We start from the raw sequence: 18,905 nt of genomic DNA on the forward strand, positions 1-18,905 counted from the left end.
ATTTATTTATTTATTTATTTATTTATTTATTTATTTATTTATTTATTTATTTATTTATTTAAGAAGGAGTCTCACTCTGTTGCCCAGGTTGGAGTGCAATGACACTATCTTGGCTCATTGCAACCTCCACCTCCCAGGTTCAAGCAATTCTCCTGCCTCAGCCTCCCAAGTAGCTGGGATTACAGGCGCCCAGCACCACGCTCAGCTAATTTCTGTATTTTTAGTGGAGACAGGGTTTCACCATGTTGGTCAGGCTGGTCTCGAGCTCCTGACCTCAGGTGATCCAGTCACCTCGGCCTCCCGAAGTGCTGGGATTACAGGCGTAAACTACCGTGCCTGGCCCATCCTCTCCACTTTGGCCCTCCCTGGAACCCTACGGACCATATTCCCCAGACTCCACTGCCACATAACTTTTTATCTACTTTTTGATTATTATGAATAATCCTACTATGAGCAGTCACATAAAGGTTTTTATATGGATACATGTCTTCAATTATCTTGGATTATAAACATAAGAGAGAAATTGCTGGGACAAATAATAATTCTATGTTTAACATTTTAGGAAGTGGCTTCACCATTTTACAATCTCACCAACAATGTGTAAGTGTTCAAATATCTCCACATCCTTGTCAACACTTGTTATTGTCTTTCTTACTTCAGCCTTCCTAGTGGGAATAAAGTGTTTTTATTTGCATTTCCCTAATGACTGATGGTGGTAGAGCATTTTTTTATGATTACTGGCCATCTGTATGCCTTCTTTGGACAAAAATTTCTATTCAAATCCTTTGTCCATTTTAGTTGGGTTACTTGTCTTTTTATTAAGATCTAATAATTTTTTCTTTTTTTTTTTTGAGATGGAGTATTGCTCTGTCACCAAGGCTGAAGTGCAGTGGTGCAATCTTGGCTCACTGTAAACTCTACCTCCCAGATTCAAACGATTCTCCTGCCTCAGCCTCCCGAGTAACTGGGATTACAGGTGTGCATCACCATGCCCAGCTAATTTTTATATTTTTAGTAGAGACAGTGTTTCACCGTGTTGGTCACATTACTTGTTGTAGATCTATTTAGATACTCATTACTTGTCTCATTACTTGTTGTAGATCTATTTAGATACTCTATTTCTTCTTGAGTCAGTTTTGGCAGTTTGTGTTTATCTAGGAATTTGTCTGTTTCATCTAGGTTAGTTCATTTATTGGCATACAGGTTCACACTTTTCCCTTATAGTTGCTTTATTTCTGTAAGGTCAGTAGTGATGTCTCTCTTTCATGCCTAATTTAGTAATTTGAGTAATCTTTCCCTTTTTTTCCCCGTCAGTCTACTAAAGTTCTATCAATTTTATCTTTTTTTGTGTGTGTGTGTGTGACATGATCTCACTCTGTCACTCAGGATGGAGTGCAGTGACACAATCATGCCTCACTAGCCTTGATATCCCAGGCTCAAGTGATCCCCCTGCCTCAGCTCCCCAAGTAGCTGGGACTACAAGAATGTGCTACCACACCTGGATAATTTTTTTATTTTTGTTTTTGTAGAAATGGGTGGTCTCACTATGTTGTCCAGGCTGATTTCGAACTCTTGGGTTCAAGCAGTCCTACTGCCTCAGCCTCCCAAAGTGCTAGAATTACAGGCTGAGTCATTATGCCCTACCCGTTTTATCTTTTCAAAGAATCAAATTTTGGTTTTATTGATTTTCTCCATTTCATTTATTTTCACTCTAGTATCTTCCTTCTGCTTGATTTGGGTTTAGTTTGCTCTTCTTTGTTGAGTTTATTTCTTTTCTTTTCTTTTTTAAGTTTTGTATTTTGCTCACTGCTGTGTCCCAGTGACCAGAACAGTGTTTGGCATATAGTAGGCCCTTAATAAAACAGCTCAATATGCCCTAGGGAGGCTGGGTCTTACCTGTATCGCTGCAGCTCCCAGAGAGCCCCCACTCAGGGTGAAGCTCTGAGTCTTGGTGATTTTGAGGAGTTTATGGAAACAGCCCTGAGGAAACAAATGCCAAAACAAGCAGGAGCTGGTTAGGGGTTCATGGATTGCAAATCCCCATCAACCCCAACTCACTGGGCCACCCAGATACCCCAACTCACTGGGCTACCCAGATGCCTCTCAGATTCTTTGAGGAGAAGGGGAGAGAGCCATGAGGGCCTTCCCTTCATCTTATTTGACTGCCACCTGCCCCCTGCCACCCTAGCATCTTCCCTGTCCTCCTCATTCCCCCAACAGAACATAATGATGATTCCCTTCTACTTGTCTGTGCTAATGTTCCAGCGTGGCGATTAAGTGTGGTTGGACATCCTTGATTATTACTAGCTGTATGACCTTGGAGAAGTCACTATACCTCTCTGTACCTCCATTTTCCCATCTATAAATGGTACCCACTGGATCTGCCTTACATGAATTTTGTGAGGAGTAAAAGAATCAAAGGCCAGCCATGGTAGCTCATGTCTATAATCCCAGCATTTTGGGAAGCCAAGACGGGAGGATCACTTGAGCCCAGGAGTTCAAGACCAGTCTGGGTAACATAGTGGGACTTCCTCTCTATAAAAAATTTAAATATCAGCCTGGCATGCGGCTGTAGTCCCAGCGACTTGAGAGATTGGGGCAGGAGGATCGCTTGAGCCCAGCCGGTTGAGGCTTCAGTGAGCCATGATCATGCCACTGCACGCCAGCCCAGGGGACAGAGCAACATCCTGTCTCAAAAACAAATAGTCTGGGCGCGGTAGCTCATGCCTATGATCCTAGCACTTTGGGAGGCGGAGGCAGGCGGATAATGAGGTCAGGAGATCAAGACCATACTGGCCAACATGGTGAAACCCCGTCTTTACAAAAAATACAAAAATATAGCCAGGCAAGGTGGCGGCGCCTGTAATCCCAGCTACTCGGGAGGCTGAGGCAGGAGAATCACTTGAACCAGGGAATTGGAGGTTGCCGTGAGTCGAGATTGTGCCACTGCACTCCAGCCTGTCGACAGAGCAGGACTCCATCTCTAAATAAATAATAAATAAGGCCAGGCACGATGGCTCACGCCTGTAATCCCAGCACTCTGAGAGGCTGAGGCTAACAGATTCCCTGAGCCCAGGAGTTCGAGATTGGCCTGGACAACATAGTGAAACCCCGTCTCTACAAAAAATAGAAAAATTAGCTGTTGTGGTGGTGTGTGTCTGTAGTCCCAGATTATTGGGGGCTGAGACGGGAGGGTCGTTTGAGCCTGGGAGGTCAAGGCTGCAGTGAGCCATGTTTGCACCACTGTACTCCAGCCTGGATGACAGAGCAAGAACCTGTCTCTAAATAAATATATAAATATAAAAGAAGGAATCTACATGAAGTACATTGCAGTGGCCTGACATGTAGCCAGCATTCAATAACTGTTAGTTATTTTTAAGTGCTCTTTACATATGAACAGAACAGCTGACATGTATTCAGTGGCTTCTCGGTCCACATATTTTCTTACTCATTTCTCACTATAACCCCATGATATGGGTACTCTTCTTTCCTCCACTTTACAGATGAGGAAACTGAGGCTCAGAGATATTGGGAGACCAGGCAAAGTGCACGGGCAGGGCATCCTCTCTCCTTCCTGCACTATTTTTTTTTTGAGACGGAGTTTCGCTGTTGTTGCCCAGGTTGGAGTGCAATGGCACGATCTTGGCTCACAGCAACCTCCACCTCCCGGGTTCAAGTAATTCTCCTGCCTCAGCCTCCCAAGTAGCTGGAGTTACAGGCTCCCACCACCATGCCTGGCTAATTTTTGTATTTGTAGTAGAGATGGGGTTTCACCATGTTGGTGAACTCCTGACCTCAGGTGAGCCACACACCTCAGTCTCTCAAAGTGCTGGGATTACAGGTGTGAGCCACCGCACCCAGCCTCCTTCCTGCACTTCTAGTGTTGCTCCCTCTTCTAGGCCCCTGGCACATCTCACCTCTGGAGGCTTGGGCCACATTGCACTTGCTGTTGTCACTGTGCAGTGCCCCCTTTCACGTAATAGGTTTTTGTTTTTGTTGTTTCTTAAATCAGGTCTTGTCCTGTCACTCAGACTGGATGCAGTGGCATGACCATAGCTCACTGCAGCCTCAAACTCCTGAGCTCAAGCGATCCTCCTGTGTCAGCCTCCCAAGCAGCTGAAATTACAGGCGCGCAACGCCACACCCAGTTAATTTGTAAATTTTTTATGAAGATGAGGGTCTTGCTATGTTGTTCAGGCTGGTCTTGAACTCCTGGCCTCAAGGCCTCAAGTGAGCCTCCTGCCTTGGCCTCCTGAAGTGCTGGGATTACAGGCATGAGCCATCACACTCGGCCACATAACAGGTATTTACGTGCCTGGCACTGAATTGGACAGTGGCAACCCAGCAATGTATAAAACAGACAAAATTCCTGCCCTCAGGGGGCTGACATTTGAATGGGGAGAACAGCTAATGGCAAGCGTAGTGATAATACTGTAAAGTGGTGATAAATGCTGGAAAGACACAGAAACGGCGTGTGAAGACACAGCTTGATCATTGGGATGAGGGATCCTTTTATAGATGGGAAGTCAGAACAGCCTCACGGAGAAAGTGCCAGTTGAGTAAAGACTTGAGAGGTAGGAAGACATGTGAAGGAAGAGCATCCCAGGCAAAGGGTACAGCCTGTGCAAAGGTCGTGAGGCAGGCACGTGCCTGGCGTTTCTGAGCAGTAGCAAGGAGGCCAGCACGGCCGGAACAGAGTGAGCAAGGGGGAAAGGTTAGGAGGTGACAGGCAGTTTGTGTAGGGCCCAGTGGGCCAGTGTCTGGCCCGTGTCTGTCTCTGAGGCCCCTGCCTGGGACTCAACCTGGCTGATTTTCCACGGGGCCTATTTCCTTGCAGGAGCCATTCAGTGCAAATGAAGGAATGAACGATTCGTATTTCTTCTTCTTTTTTTTTCTATTTTAGAGAAGGGTCTTGCTCTGTGGCCGGGGTTGGAGTGCAGCGGCACAGTCACGGCTCACTGTTGCCTTGACCTCCTGGGCTCAGTCGATCCTCCTGCCTCAGCCTCCCAGTTAGCTGGGACTACAGGTTCATGCCACCATGCCCAGCTGATTTTTAAATTCTTTGTAAAAACGGCATCTTGCCATGTTGCCAAGGCTGGTCTTGAACTACTGGACTTCAGTGATCCTCTCGCCTCAACCACCAGAATAGCTGGCACTTTAGGCATGTGCCACCACACTCAGCTAATATAAAAAAATTTGTTTGGCCGGGCAGGGTGGATCATGCCTGTAATCCTAGCACTTTGGGAGGCCAAGGTGGGTGGATCACCTGAGGTCAGGAGTTCAAGACCAGCCTGACCAACATGGTAAAATCCCATCTGTACTAAAAATGCAAAAATTAACCGGCGTGGTGTCACAAGCCTGTAATCCCAGCCACTTGGGAGGCTGAGGCAGGAGAATCACTTGAACCCAGGAGGCGGAGACTGCAGTGAGCTGAGATTGCGCCACTGCACCCCAACCTGGGTGATAGAGCTAGATTGCATCTCAAAAAAAATTTTTGTTGTTGTTGTGGTGGGGACTTTGCTATGTTGCCCCAGCTCTGATTTCTATTTCTTCCCTCACAGAAGATCTCTGTGCTCATTACTCATGGCAAAAGTTAAGGGGTAACTGGGGTGAGGCTTGAAACCCAGCTCACCACTCCCTGGACACAAGAAACTCTCTGCGCCTCAATTTCCTCATCTGCAAAATGAGACAAGAGTAGTTCCCCACCTCAAGGGATATGATGGGACAAAACTGACAAAGTGAGTGTTCCATCACGTGGCTGGCCCTCACTCCCGCTAGGATGATCACTTTTCATGGTTACTGCTCCATTTAAAGTCTCTGGAGGGCAGGTAGTGTGGTGCTGGCAATGGACTCAGGCCAATGTGGCTTCAAATTCCAACTCTGCCAAAGCTCTGTGATCTTGACCTAGTGATGTCCCCTCCCCAAGCCTCAGTTTCTAAGAGAAGGTAACCATAAGTCCCTGAGCTGTGTTGTCAAAATAAGCTGAACACTCAGTAGGAGCTGATTTCTTTCTCCCTGACCCCCTTTGCAGAGGTCCCCCCAAAGAAGCCATTTTTATTAAAGTTAGCAGTCTGGGTGTGGTGGTTCATGCCTGTAATCCCAGCATTTTGAGAGGCTGAGGCAGGAGGATCACTTGAGGTCAGGAGTTTGAGACCAGCCTAGGCAACATACTAAGACCCCGTCTCTAATAAAAATTTAAAAAAATTAGCCAGGCATGGTGGCACGTGCCTGTGATCCCAGCTACTCGGGAGACTGAGGCAGGAGGATCACTTGAGCCCAGGAGTTTGAGGCTATATTGAGCCGTGATCACACCACTGCACTCCTGCCTGGGCAACAGAGTGAGACCCTATCTCTAAAAAACTAAAAATAAGGCCAGGTGTGGTGGCTCATGCCTGTAATCCCAGCACTTTGGGAGGCCGAGGTGGGAGGATCACTTGAGCTCAGGAGTTCACTTGAGCTGAGACCAGCCTGGCCAACATGATGAAACCCCATTTCTACTAAAAATACAAAAATCAGCCAGGCGTGGTGGCACATACCTGTAATCCCAGCTACTTGGGAGACTGAGGCAGGAGACTCGCTTGAACCCAGGAGGTGGAGGTTGCAGTGAGCCAAGATGGCACCACTGCACTCCAACCTGGGAGACACAGTGAGACCCCATCTCAAAATAAATAAATACATAAAAAGGCTGGGTGCAGTGGCTCATGCCTGTAATCCCAGCACTTTGGGAGGCCGAGGTGGGTGGATCACCTGAGGTTCGAGACCAGCCTGGCCAACATGGTGAAACCCCATCTCTACTAAAAATACAAAATTAGCCGGGTGTGGTGGTGGCACATGCCTGTGATCCCAGCTACTTGGGAGGTTGAGGCGGGAGAATCACTTGAACCTGTGAGGTGGAGGTTGCAGTGAGCCAAGACTGCACCATTGCACTCCAGCCTGGGCAACAAGAGTGAAATTCTGTCTCAAAATAAGATAAAAATAAAGTCACCAGCCCTCAGGGGTCTGTCAAGGCAACACACAAAATCTCCAGTTACCTTCTGGTGGATGACGTTTGTAGACACATTGCGTCCATCACAGGTCACAGTTCCGATGGATTTACAGCAACCCCTGGGGTAGGTGTGGCCCGTTGTCATTTCGAAGGAAGAGCCAGAAAAATCTGTGTAGTTATTCACCCCACAGCACTTTAGCTATAGAGAGGAGAAGAAATACTTGGAGAGTCTCTTTAAAATAATAATATAATAAACACATCAGAAATCATGGTTACCATGGCTACTGTCTAGTGTGGTCACAATATTCCAGAGATTGTGCTAAATGTCCTCTTACAAACATCCCATCACAGCTCAGAACCCTCCCTGGCTCCCATCTCACTCAGGGTAGAAGCTGAACTCCTAGCCTGGGCAACAGGGTGAGACCCCATCTCGGCAAAAAATTTAAAAATTAGCCAGGCATGGTGGCAGATGCCTGTAGTCCCAGCTACTCAGGAGGCTGAGGCTGGAGGATCGCTTGAGCCCGGGAGATCAGGGCTGCAGTGAGCTATGATCACACCACTACATTCCAGCCTGGACAACAGAGCAAGACCCTGTCTCTAAAAACAAAAAAAGCTGAACTCCTCAGTGATTCTCCTGCCTCAGCCTCCTGAGAAGCTGGGATTACAGGCGCATGCCCCCACGCCTGGCTAATTTTTGTATTTTTAGTAGAGATGGGGCCAACATGGTGAAATCCTGTCTCTACTAGAAATACAAAAATTAGCCAGGTATGGTGGTGCACGCCTGTAATCTCAGCTACCTGGGAGGCTAAGGCAGGAGAATCACTTGAACCCAGGAGGCGGAGGCTGCAGTGAGCCAAGATTGCACCACTGCACTCCAGCCTGGGTGACAGAGTGAGACTCCATCTCAAAGAAAAAAAAAAAAAAAACCCAGAAAATGACAGGTGTCAAGGATGTGGAGAACTTAGACTCCTGCATTGCTGATGGAAATGGAAAACGATGCAGCCACTATGGAAAGAAGTCTGGCAGTTCCTCAAAAACAGTTTGAAGTGCAGTGCTGAGATCATAGCTTACTGCAACCTCGGTTTTCTGGGCTCAAGCGATTCTCCCACCTCTGCCTCCCGAGTAGCTGGGACTACAGGTGCAGGCCATCATGCCTGGCTACATTTTTAATCTATTGTAGAGATGGGTCTTGCTATGTTGCCTGGGCTGGTCTCAAACTCTTAGCCTCAAGCGATCCACCTGCCTCAGCCTCCCAAAGTGCTGGGATTACAGATGTGAGCCACTGAGCCTGGCCCAACAAAGATTTTTTTTTTTTCCTGAGGCGGAGTCTCCCTCTGTCACCCAGGCTGGAGCGCAATGGCGCGATCTTACTCACTGCATCCTCCACCTCCTGGGTTCAAGCAATTCTCCTGCCTCGGCCTCCTGAGTAGCTGGGATTACAGGCATGCACCACCATGCCCGACTAATTTTTGTATTTTTAGTAGAGACGGGGTTTCGCTATGTTGGCCAGGCTGGTCTCGAACTGCTGACCTCAGGTGATCCACCCGCCTCGGCCTCCCAAAGTGCTGGGATTACAGGCGTGAGCCACCGTGCCCAGCACCGACAAGGATCTTTTTGTGCCCTAACAAAAACCCTAAACAGTGTCTGACTCATAACAGATACTGAATAAATATTCGTGGGAGGACTGTATGAATGAATGAAAGAGAGACATTCTGTACCATCACAAGCTTGAGAAGCCAAAACCAGCATGCAGAAAGGCATCAGCCAGTTGCGGTGACTCATGCCTATAATGCCAACACTTTGAGAGGCCAATTCGGGAAATCACTTCAGGTGAGGAGTTCAAGACCAGCCTGGGCAACATAGCGAGCAAAACTTTTTTTTTTTTTTTTAATAAATAGGGCTGGGCGCGGTGGTTCACAGTTAAAATCTTAGCACTTTAGGAAGACTAGGCAGGCAGATCCCTTGAGCCCAGGAGTTCAAGACCAGCCTGGGCAACATGCTGAAAGATCTCTACTGAAAATTTTAGGCCGGGTACAGTGGCTTATGCCTGTGATCCCAGAAATCTGGGATGCCGAAGCGGGCGGATCACCTGAGGCCAGGAGTTCAAGACCAGCCTGACCAATATGGTGAAGCCCTGTCTCTACTAAAAAAAACAAAAATTAGCCAGGCATGGTGGTGGGTGCCTCTAATCCCAGCGACTTGAGAGGCTAAGACAGGAGAACTGCTTGAACCCGGGAGGTGGAGGTTGCAGCGAGCTGAGATTGCACCACTGCACTCCAGCCTAGGTGACAGAAGGAGACTCCAACTCAAAAAAAAAAAAAAAAAATTGTTAAACGATACATTTCATTTGTGTATCTTTTTTAAAATCTTTTTTCTTTTTTGAAACAGAGTCTTGCTCTGTCACCCAGGCTGGAGTGTAGTGGCGCCATCATAGTTCGCTGCAGCCTTGACTTCCTGGACTCAAGCGATCCTCCCACCTCAGCCTCCTGAGTAGCTGAGACCACAAGCATGCGCCACTATGACTGGCTATTTCTTTTTTTTTTTTTAAAGAGACTCCCTCTGTCGCCCAGGCTGGAGTGCAGTGGTGCGATCTCAACTCACTGCAACCTCCGCCTCCCAGGTTCAAGCGATTCTCCTGCCTCAGCCTGCTGAGTAGCTGGGACTACAGATGCCTGCCACCGCATGGAGGTAATTTTTGTATTTTTAGTAGAGACGGGGTTTCCCCATGTTGGTCAGGCTGGTCTCAAACTTCTGGCCTCAGGTGATCCTCCCACCTCGGCCTCCCAAAATGCTGGGATTACAGGTGTGAGCCACTTCGCCCGCTCATGTTGTGTACCTTTTACCACAATTTTTTTTTTGTTTTAAGTGAGCCTCACCTTCTCCATGACCAAGTTCCACTGTGTAGAATAGTCGTCTGGCTCGTTGTAACCTCTGTAATTGTTCCTCAGGGTCACGAAGGTGTGCTCCAAGACCACATCTCGAACCTCACAGATGGGACAGGAAGCGGTCAGTACCCCAACTAGCAAGAGTGGCCCGTTCATTGGCAGAGGTTCTTGAGGATAGAGTGGGAGGTGGGGGCTTTCCTCGTGCTGCCTTCATTTTTCCTACCCTCAGCTCATGGGTCTGTGCTAGAGGAAGACACACGGAGGCTACTGTGCCCCCACCGCGCCCAAGAGAGGGAAACAGGGAGACGCGTGGGTCTGGAGCCAAGCGTATCTCTCTGTACCCGTCACACACGAATCTGAATCATCTGCTCTTTGGAATCGCCCACACCCTGCTGCACCCACAATGTGGCTGTAACTCCATTAAAGAATTGAATATCATCTCCACGGAATCTCTCTCTGCACAAAAGGGGCACACTTAATTTTCTGTTTTTTAAATAAAGGTTTAAAAAATCCTTTCGCAAAGTGATGACAGAGGCACGTGGTTCGAAATTGACAACGCACAGAAGGGGAGACCATGAAAAGTCTCTCTCCCACCCCTTCCTCCCAGCCAAAAATTTCCTCCCACTCCACGCCAATGACTTAACTGTTTCCTGTGTCCCCAAAGAGATGTTCTTCTATGTGTGTCAAAGCAAAGTATATTTTCACTATTCTTCCTCCTTGGTTTATGTTGCACTCATTTTTCTGCATCTGGCTGTTCTCGACAGGAGTACCAGGGGCTCTTGGTGGGCTGCCCGTAACTCTGTGGCCCTTGTCAGCTCTGTGCCCACTGGCCTGGCTCCCTAGTGCCAGCAAGTGAGGATTCTCTGGCCTCTGAGCCCACGTGCTCCCTGGGAGCAGACCTCCATCAATGGCTGGTGGGAGTTGGTGGATCAATATCCCAACTCCCTCTCCACTTGAGTGGAATAACTTAGGTGCATGTTCTATGCTGTGCCCAGCATCCCCTTTTGTGGGCTGTCTTCCCTTACCTGCTTCATTTGCTATGTCCCCTGCAGGTGTTTTCTGGAATCACCTCCCAAACAAACCACATGCCTTTGAATTCTTGTTTCAGGGTCAGCCTCTGGGGAGGATGCCAATGAGGACGGCACTCTACCCTGGAGAGCATTCCATCTGGTGCCCAGAGAGCCGCCTCCTTCCCTGTACCTGATGTACAGGATTCCACTGTATGGATGTATTTTAACTCACCTAAACCCTTATTCATACTCACTAGGTTCTTTGCAATCTTTCTTTTTTCTTTCTTTCTTTCTTTTTTTTTTCTGAGACAGAGTTTCACTCTTGTTGTCCAGGCTGGAGGGCAATGGCACAATCTCAGCTCACTGCAACCTCTGGCTCCTGGGTTCAAGCGATTCTCCTGCCTCAGCCTCCTGAGTAGCTGAGATTACAGGCATGTGCCACCATGCCTGGCTAGTTTTTTTGCATTTTTAGTACAGACGGGGTTTCACCATGTTGGCCAGGCTGGTCTCGATCTCCTGACCTTGTGATCCACCTGCCTCGGTCTCCCAGAGTGCTGGGATTACAGGAGTGAGCCACCGCACCTGGCCCTCCTTGCAATCTTTCACATGCCCTGGCATGAATGTGATTCTGCACACCAGCAAGTGAGTCCTTGAATAATTCCCAGAGATGGGACTGCCAGGTCAAAGTGCTGAAGCTTTTGTCATTTGGATGGATTTTGCTAAATTGTCTATTTTGAATACATTTCAAAACTCCAATCAATATGCAACACTTTTTTTTTTTTTTTTGAGACGGAGTCTGGCTCTGTCACCCAGGCTGGAGTGCAGTGGCCGGATCTCAGCTCACTGCAAGCTCCGCCTCCCGGGTTTACACCATTCTCCTGCCTCAGCCTCCGGAGTAGCTGGGACTACAGGCGCCCGCCACCTCACCCAGCTAGTTTTTTATATTTTTAGTAGAGACGGGGTTTCACCATGTTAGCCAGGATGGCCTTGATCTTCTGACCTCGTGATCCGCCCGTCTCGGCCTCCCAAAGTGCTGGGATTACAGGCTCGAGCCACCGCGCCCGGCCAATATGCAACACTTCTGATCATCTCCCCTTCTCCTACCACCAAACCCAAGAGAGATGAACTAAATGAACTTGGCAGGTTTTGTGAGGCCTTGGAGAGGCAAGCTAAGGATTTCAGCTTCTCACTCCATTGAAAGTGGCACGTGTGATGGGCCTCTCCATCAGTGGGTCCCCACAATTGATCGTGGGTGCCTGGCGGGGAGGGGCGGACTTCTATTGGTTCTATATCTTTTTTTTTTTTTTTTTTTTTTGAGACGGAGTCTTGTTCTTTTGCTCGGGCTGGAGCAGTGGCACAATCTCGGCTCACTGCAAGCTCTGCCTCCTGGGTTCACACCATTCTCCTGCCTCAGCCTCCCGAGTAGCTGGGACTACAGGCGCCTGCCACCACACCCAGCTAATTTTTTGTATTTTTAGTAGAGACAGGGTTTCACCATGTTGGCCAGGATGGTCTCGAACTCATGACCTCAGGTGATCCACCCGACTCAGCCTCCCAAAGTGCTGGGATTACAGGCATGAGCCACCACGCCGGGTTTTGGTTCTTTATCTTTCTAATGCTACGTGGGAGGAGCAGGGCTGTACTTACAATTGGAAAGAAAAGAAGGACCACTGTGGCAGCTGTGACTTCCACGATGAGGACAATAACCATTGACAGGATGCACTAAAAGACACACAGTGGGAGAGAGGGCCTGGGAGCCTGCTCAGCCTCCTCCTGACCTTGTACCCTGCAGGGGAGGGGCTGTCTCTGTTCCCCCGACCCTCCACCCTAGGCCACCCTGGCCTCTCTAATTTGAAACAATTCAAGACCAGGCGCAGTGGCTCACACTTGTAATCCCAGCACTTCGGGAGGCCGAGGCGGGCAGATCACGAGGTCAGGAGTTCAAGACCAGCCTGGCCAACATGGCGAAACCCTGTCTCTACTAAAAATACAAAACTTAGCAGGGCATGGTGGTGGGCGCCTGTAATCCCAGCTACTTGGGAGACTGAGGCAGAAGAATCACTTGAACCTGAGAGGCAGAGGTTGCAGTGAGCTGAGATCGTGCCACTGCACTCCAGCCTGGGTGACAAAGTGAGACTCTGTCTCAAAAAAAAAGAAAAAGATTTGTATGTGTGGGGAGGCAGTTTTGGGGTCTGTGTGCAGATCCAACTTACAAATAAGAGCATGCCTCTGCTCTCTTTAGTCACTCCATACCACCCGGCACAGCTAAGCAGTACCGTGACGCATCCCATCACCAGGCACAGGTTGCCAACGTGAAGGAGATATGCGGAGGACAGCCCGAGGACACTTGTCAGGGAGGCCCCTCCACATTTACCACCAATGCCCAGGCCGACGAGGATGATGCCAGACATCTTTCGAACAGAAATCAGAAAGGAAGAAAAGTAATCTGTTAGTTGTGTACAAATAGAACTGGGTGAGTGCAGTGGCTCATGCCTGTAATCCCAGCACTTTGGGAGCCCAGGAGTTCAAGACCAGATTGGTAGGACCTCATCTGTCCCCTCTCCCCACCGCACACACACACACACAAAAATAGCTGGGCATGGTAGTGCGTGCCTGTAGTCTCAGCTACTCAGGTGTCTGCAGTGGGAGGATCACTTTAGCCCATGAGGTCGAGGCTGCAGTGACTTATGACTGTGCCACTGTACTCCAACCTGAATGACAGATCAAGACCCTGTCTCAAAAAATAAAATAGGCCAGGCACAGTGGCTCACGCCTATAATCCCAGCACTTTGGGAGGCCGAAGCAGGCACATCACCTGAAGTCAGGAGTTCAAGACCAGCCTGGCCAACATGGCGAAACCCTGTCTCTACTAAAAATGCAAAATTAGCCAGGCATGGTGGCAGGAGCCTGTAGTCCCAGCTACTCAGGAGACTGAGGCAGAAGAATCGCTTAAACCCGGGAGGCAGAGGTTGCAGTGAGCTGAGATCATGCCACTGCACTCCAGCCTGCGTGACAGAGCAAGACTCCAACTCAAAATAAAATAAAATAAAATAAAATAAGATAAAATAAAATATAAAATAAATAATGTCATAGGACAGGAATTAGAAATTTTTTTTTTTTTCTGAAAAACCCAGATGTTGTGGACTCTGCAGGCCTTAGGGTGTCTGTTGAAACTATGCGGTTCTGTTGGTGTAGCCCAAAAGCAGCTGTTCACAATCTGCATATAAGTGAGCATGGCCATGTTCCAATAACACTTTATTTATTTATCTATTTTAAATAGAGATGGGGATCTCACTATAGTCGGTCTTGAGCTCCTGGCTCAAGGGATCTACCCATCTCAGCTTCCCAAAGTGTTGGGATTACAGGCTTGAGTCACCACACCCGGCCTTAATTCTCTTTAAAATGTTACAATACAAGTGAAGGGGAGGAGTGATGTTTCATTCCTTCTCTTTCCTGGCAGCTTTTCCTTAGACTATGCTACAATGAAGACAATTACTTCTTTTTTTTTTTTTTTTTTTTTTATCAAGACGGAGTCTCGCTGTGTTGCCCAGGCTGGAGTGCAGTGGCGCAATCTCGGTTCACTGCCAACCTCTGCCGCCCAGGTTCAAGCGATTGTCATGCCTCAGCCTCCCGAGTAGCTGGGATTACAGGTGTGTGCCACCACGCCCGTCTAATTTTTTTTGGTATTTTTAGTAGAGACAAGGTTTCCCCATATTGGCCAAGGCTGGTCTCGAACTCCCGACCTCGTGATCCGCCAGCCTTGGCCTCCCAAAGTGTTGGGATTACAGGTGTAAGCCACCATGCCTGGCCTGGCAATTCCTTAGCAATGTACATTTCGGGTTACTTGTATGGTAAGGAAAAAAATGTCTTGACAAATTTAAAAGATTCAGAAAATAACCTTTACTCCTGGCCTTCCCAAACAACTTGGTCGGCTGCAGGATTTGACTTCGAGCCAAACTCTTCCATCACCCACCTGGGCTCCCCCAGATCACACTCATCTGCGCTGGATTTCACCAGCTCTGGGTTGATGGCAGATCCCAGAGCTCCCTGCTCGTCCTCCTCCGTCTGCCCTACATCCCTCCTGCTTCTCTAGGGAACCACAGATCTCGATGCCAATTTGGATCAACTTATTTCTGTCTTTCAGGGAGCTGACCGTGGAGGAAGGGCTGCAACAAACCAGGGGCCTGGATTGTGACATACTTACAGCCACGAAGCCATTGAGTAAAGATAACAGTTTCTTCAAGGAAGCATACGGAGTGTGGATTTCAGCCATGCTGAACAGACTGGGGCACCCTGAACATTTAAGTTAACATCTTCCTGAACCTCTGGGCTACTGTTCCCCAAGATGATAGGGGTCTGAGGCAGGGGCGCCAACACGGACTTGCTCTGCCCCTCTCTGTCCTGGCTGCTTGGTGGTTGTCTAAGGCTGCCCAGCAGTTGCTGCCTGCCCTGGTCGTAAGCCTTTTATCACATCACAATCGGGTACTAGAGCAAGGCCCATGGTTCAGGGAATCAGGTGCCCCAAACTGCCCCCTATTGGCTCCTCATCCTTCAAATAGGTCACACCAGGGAAAGAGAACAGGCATGGTATGCTACCCTGGTACGCTCCAGATGCCACCAGGACCCTGTGGGCATAATGCCCAGAGCTGACCACTTGTTGACACAAGTTAACATCTTGTGACATCTGACCACAGTTGACATCTCCTAGTAGACTGGGGGATCCAAGCGGGGGAGGGGGGAACTTGGGCTGTCCTGTTAACAGCTGTGCCCCCTGCCGGGTGCGGTGGCTCACGCCTATAATCGCAGCACATTGGGAGGCAGAGGCCAGTGAATCACCTGAGGTCAGGAGTTCGAGACCAGCTTGGCCAACATGTTGAAAACCCGTCTCTACTAACAATACAAAAATTACCCGGGTGTGGTGGCACATGCCTATAATCCCAGCTACTTGGGAGGTGGAGGCAGGAGAATCGCTTGAATCCAGGAGGTGGAGGTTGCAGTGAGTCAAGGTCGTGCCATTCCACTCCAGCCTGGGCGACAGAGTGAGACTCTGTCTCAAAACAAAACAAAGTAAAACAAAACAAAAACAAAAACAGCTGTGCCCCCAAAGCCTGGCATGGCAGTACTTAAGAAACTCGTCACTTTGGGAGGCCGAGACGGGCGGATCACTAGGTCAGGAGATCGAGACCATCCTGGCTAACACGGTGAAACCCCGTCTCTACAAAAAAAAAAAAAAAAAAAAAAATACAAAAAACTAGCTGGGCGAAGTGGTGGGCGCCTGTAGTCCCAGCTACTAGGGAGGCTGAGGCAGGAAAATGGCATGAACCTGGGAGGTGGAGCTTGCAGTGAGCTGAGATCCGGCCACTGCACTCCAGCCTGGGCGACAGAGCCAGACTCCGTCTCAAAAAAAAAGAAACTCGTGGAGAATGAATGAATGAATGGATCCAGAGGCTCCATGATGCAGAAATCATGGGGCCTCCCAAGCCCCAGCCCACACTTGACCCATCCTTCATACAGGGCTGAGAGAGGCCAAGGGACCTGCCTGAGGCCACACAGGAAGCAAGACCAGGCTTTGAAGCTGCAAGAGTAACATGAGGGCAGGAACCTGTAAGGCAGAGAGTCCTGGAGCTGTATGCCATTGGTCACTGGGCTTTTCTTTTTTCTTTCTTTTTTCTTTTGAGACAGAATCTTGCTCCGTTGCCCAGGCTGGAGTGCAGCGGGGTGATCATGGCTCATTGCAGCCACGACCTCCCTGGCTCAAGCGATCCTCCCACCTTAACCTCCCAAGTAGCACGTCACTGGGCTTTTCTCCATGATGATAGATGCAGTTAGCATTTCAGGACCAAAAACATTCTGTATATGGACACTGAAGACCTCCAGGCCCAGATCCTGCAGTCTGTAGCCCACTTTGCCCCCATACCTCCCCACCCTAACCACATCAGCTTCATATTGCCCCACCCTGATCCCCTCTCTGTCCAGCCCTGGGCTGGGGTGTGTCTGGGTCCAGGTCCTGCATGGATTGGGGGAAGGGGGATGGCTCAAATGGGAGAAAATAGCTTACACTTTAATTAATCTAATGAATGTTTGTCAAATCGCCTGCTTCTTGGAACAGGTAGAACTAAACAAGATGTTCACAGAGGAGTGATGTCTCCTGGACCACAGGCACTGTTCACAGCCAGGAGGGTGTCCTTCCACACCTTTCTTTAAGAGGTCATTTGAGGCTGGGTGCGGTGGCTCACGCCTGTAATCCCAGCACTTTGGGAGGCCGAGACGGGCGGATCACGAGGTCAGGAGATCGAGATCATCCTGGCTAATGCGGCGAAACCCTGTTGCTATTAAAAATACAAAAAATTAGCTGGGTGTGGTGGCAGGTGCCTGTAGTCCCAGCTACTCGGGAGGCTGAGGCAGGAGAATCTCTTGAACCTGGGAGGTGGAGGTTGCAGTGAGCCGAGATCGCGCCACTGCACTCTAGCCTGGGAGACAGAGGAAGACTCCGTCTCAAAAAAAAAGGTCATTTGAAATAAGGAGCCTCAGAGCCGGGGGCTGAGGGCCTGGAAATGGGGGCACAAAAGAGGGTGATAAACGGGCATGCAAGAGAGCATGGGAAAATGTAGGGGGCAAAGGAGGGCTGGGAAATGCGGACTCAAGGGAAGGCAGGAAAATGGGGGTGCAAAGGAGGGTGCAGAGAAGGGGGACGCAAAGATGCGAGATGGAAACTTGGCTGCAAATGAGCAGTGGGAAAAGGGGCTTAAAGGACGGTGGGAAAATGAGGCTCAGATACAAGAGAGCTGGGTGAGTAGCAGAGGGCGCTGTAGACGGGGAGAGCTCCTGGAAGGAACTGGCCGGAAAGGAATCTGGGCCGGCTGCACGCGGCCCCGCCCCTCGACCGCCCAGCCCCTCAACCCTCCCGGCTTCACTGCAAAGCCGCATCTGCAGGCTCGCGCGTCTCCTGGCGGCGCCCCGTGGAAGCGCGGCCCTGCGTGCAGGGGCTGGGCCAGGACTCTCCCTGCCAAACACGTCCAAATGTGCCCTGGGGCCCCAGGGACGCCGCCCAGCCCGTCAGCGTCAGGAAATGAAGCAGGAATAACTTCCCGTGCCCCAGATCCCTGCATCACACACCCACGGAATTGATGCGAAGAGACAGATTATGCAGGCAAGATACTAGCTTTTTTTTCTTTTTTTTTTTTGTAGAGACGCGGTCTCGCTGTGTTGCCTAGACTGATCTCTAACTCCTGGGTTCAAGCCATCCTCCTGCCTCGGTCTCCTAAAATGCTGGGATTACAGGGATGAGCCACTGCGCCCTGCCAGGACTTTTAATATCATTGTCAAAATAACAGAAGGGCCACTCCAATGGCGTGTTGAGACATTTATTTCTCCACATGCTTGGTCTCCTTTTTTATTCTTAGGAGATTAAAATTGTTTAATTTTTAATTATGTGGGCACATAGTAGGTGTATATATTTGTGGGGATGAGGGATATTTTTTAAAAGCACAATTAACCAGCCGGGCGCGGTGGCTCACGACTGTAATCCCAGCACTTTGGGAGGCCCAGGCGGGCGGATCATGAGGTCAGGAGATCTAGACCATCCTGACTAACACGGTGAAACCCCGTCTCTACTAAAAATACAGAAAAAAATTAGCGTGGTGGCGGGCGCCTGTAGGCAGGAGAATGGCGTGAACCCGGGAGGCGGAGCTTGCAGGGAGCCGAGATCGCGCCACTGTACTCCAGCCTGGGCGACAGAGCGAGACTCAGTCTCAAAAAAAAAAAAAAAAAAGCACAATTAACCAAAAAATGAAATGTGTTGAATACAATCACACACAGAATATTTATGTCAACGACCCCTCCTTTTTTTTTTTTTCTTTTTTAATTTTCAGACAGAGTCTGCAACCTCTGCCTCCCAGGCTCAAGCAGTTCTCCTGCCTCAGCGTCCTGAGTAGCTGGGATTAGAGGCACAGTGCCACCACACCCGGCTGATTTTTGTATTTTTAGTAGAGATGGGGTTTCACCATGTTGGCTAGGCTGGTCTCG

At 49.2% G+C, this 18,905-nt stretch overlaps 1 protein-coding gene across 3 annotated transcripts in view; it reads right to left on the reverse strand.

The window, feature by feature from the left end:
* The window catches only part of TSPAN16 (tetraspanin 16), a 28,672-nt gene extending 13,383 nt beyond the window's left edge, over positions 1-15,289 (reverse strand). For 2 of the 3 annotated variants that reach the window (XM_023188816.3, XM_023188815.3), the window contains exons 1-6: positions 15,085-15,289; positions 13,094-13,291; positions 12,528-12,602; positions 9,862-9,969; positions 7,032-7,184; positions 1,897-1,980 (exon numbers count right to left, since the gene is read on the reverse strand). In XM_023188816.3, coding sequence (XP_023044584.2) covers positions 1,897-1,980; positions 7,032-7,184; positions 9,862-9,969; positions 12,528-12,602; positions 13,094-13,291; positions 15,085-15,153 — 687 coding nt within the window. In that variant the 5' untranslated portion in view covers positions 15,154-15,289. The remainder of the gene's footprint in view (positions 1-1,896; positions 1,981-7,031; positions 7,185-9,861; positions 9,970-12,527; positions 12,603-13,093; positions 13,292-15,084) is intronic. The other variant, XM_023188817.3, reaches the window with a different exon arrangement.
* Between the last annotated feature and the right edge of the window lie 3,616 nt (positions 15,290-18,905).

The sequence above is a fragment of the Piliocolobus tephrosceles genome, chromosome 21 (genome assembly GCF_002776525.5).
Source record: "Piliocolobus tephrosceles isolate RC106 chromosome 21, ASM277652v3, whole genome shotgun sequence".
In the NCBI taxonomy this organism is placed as follows: Eukaryota; Metazoa; Chordata; class Mammalia; order Primates; family Cercopithecidae; genus Piliocolobus; species Piliocolobus tephrosceles.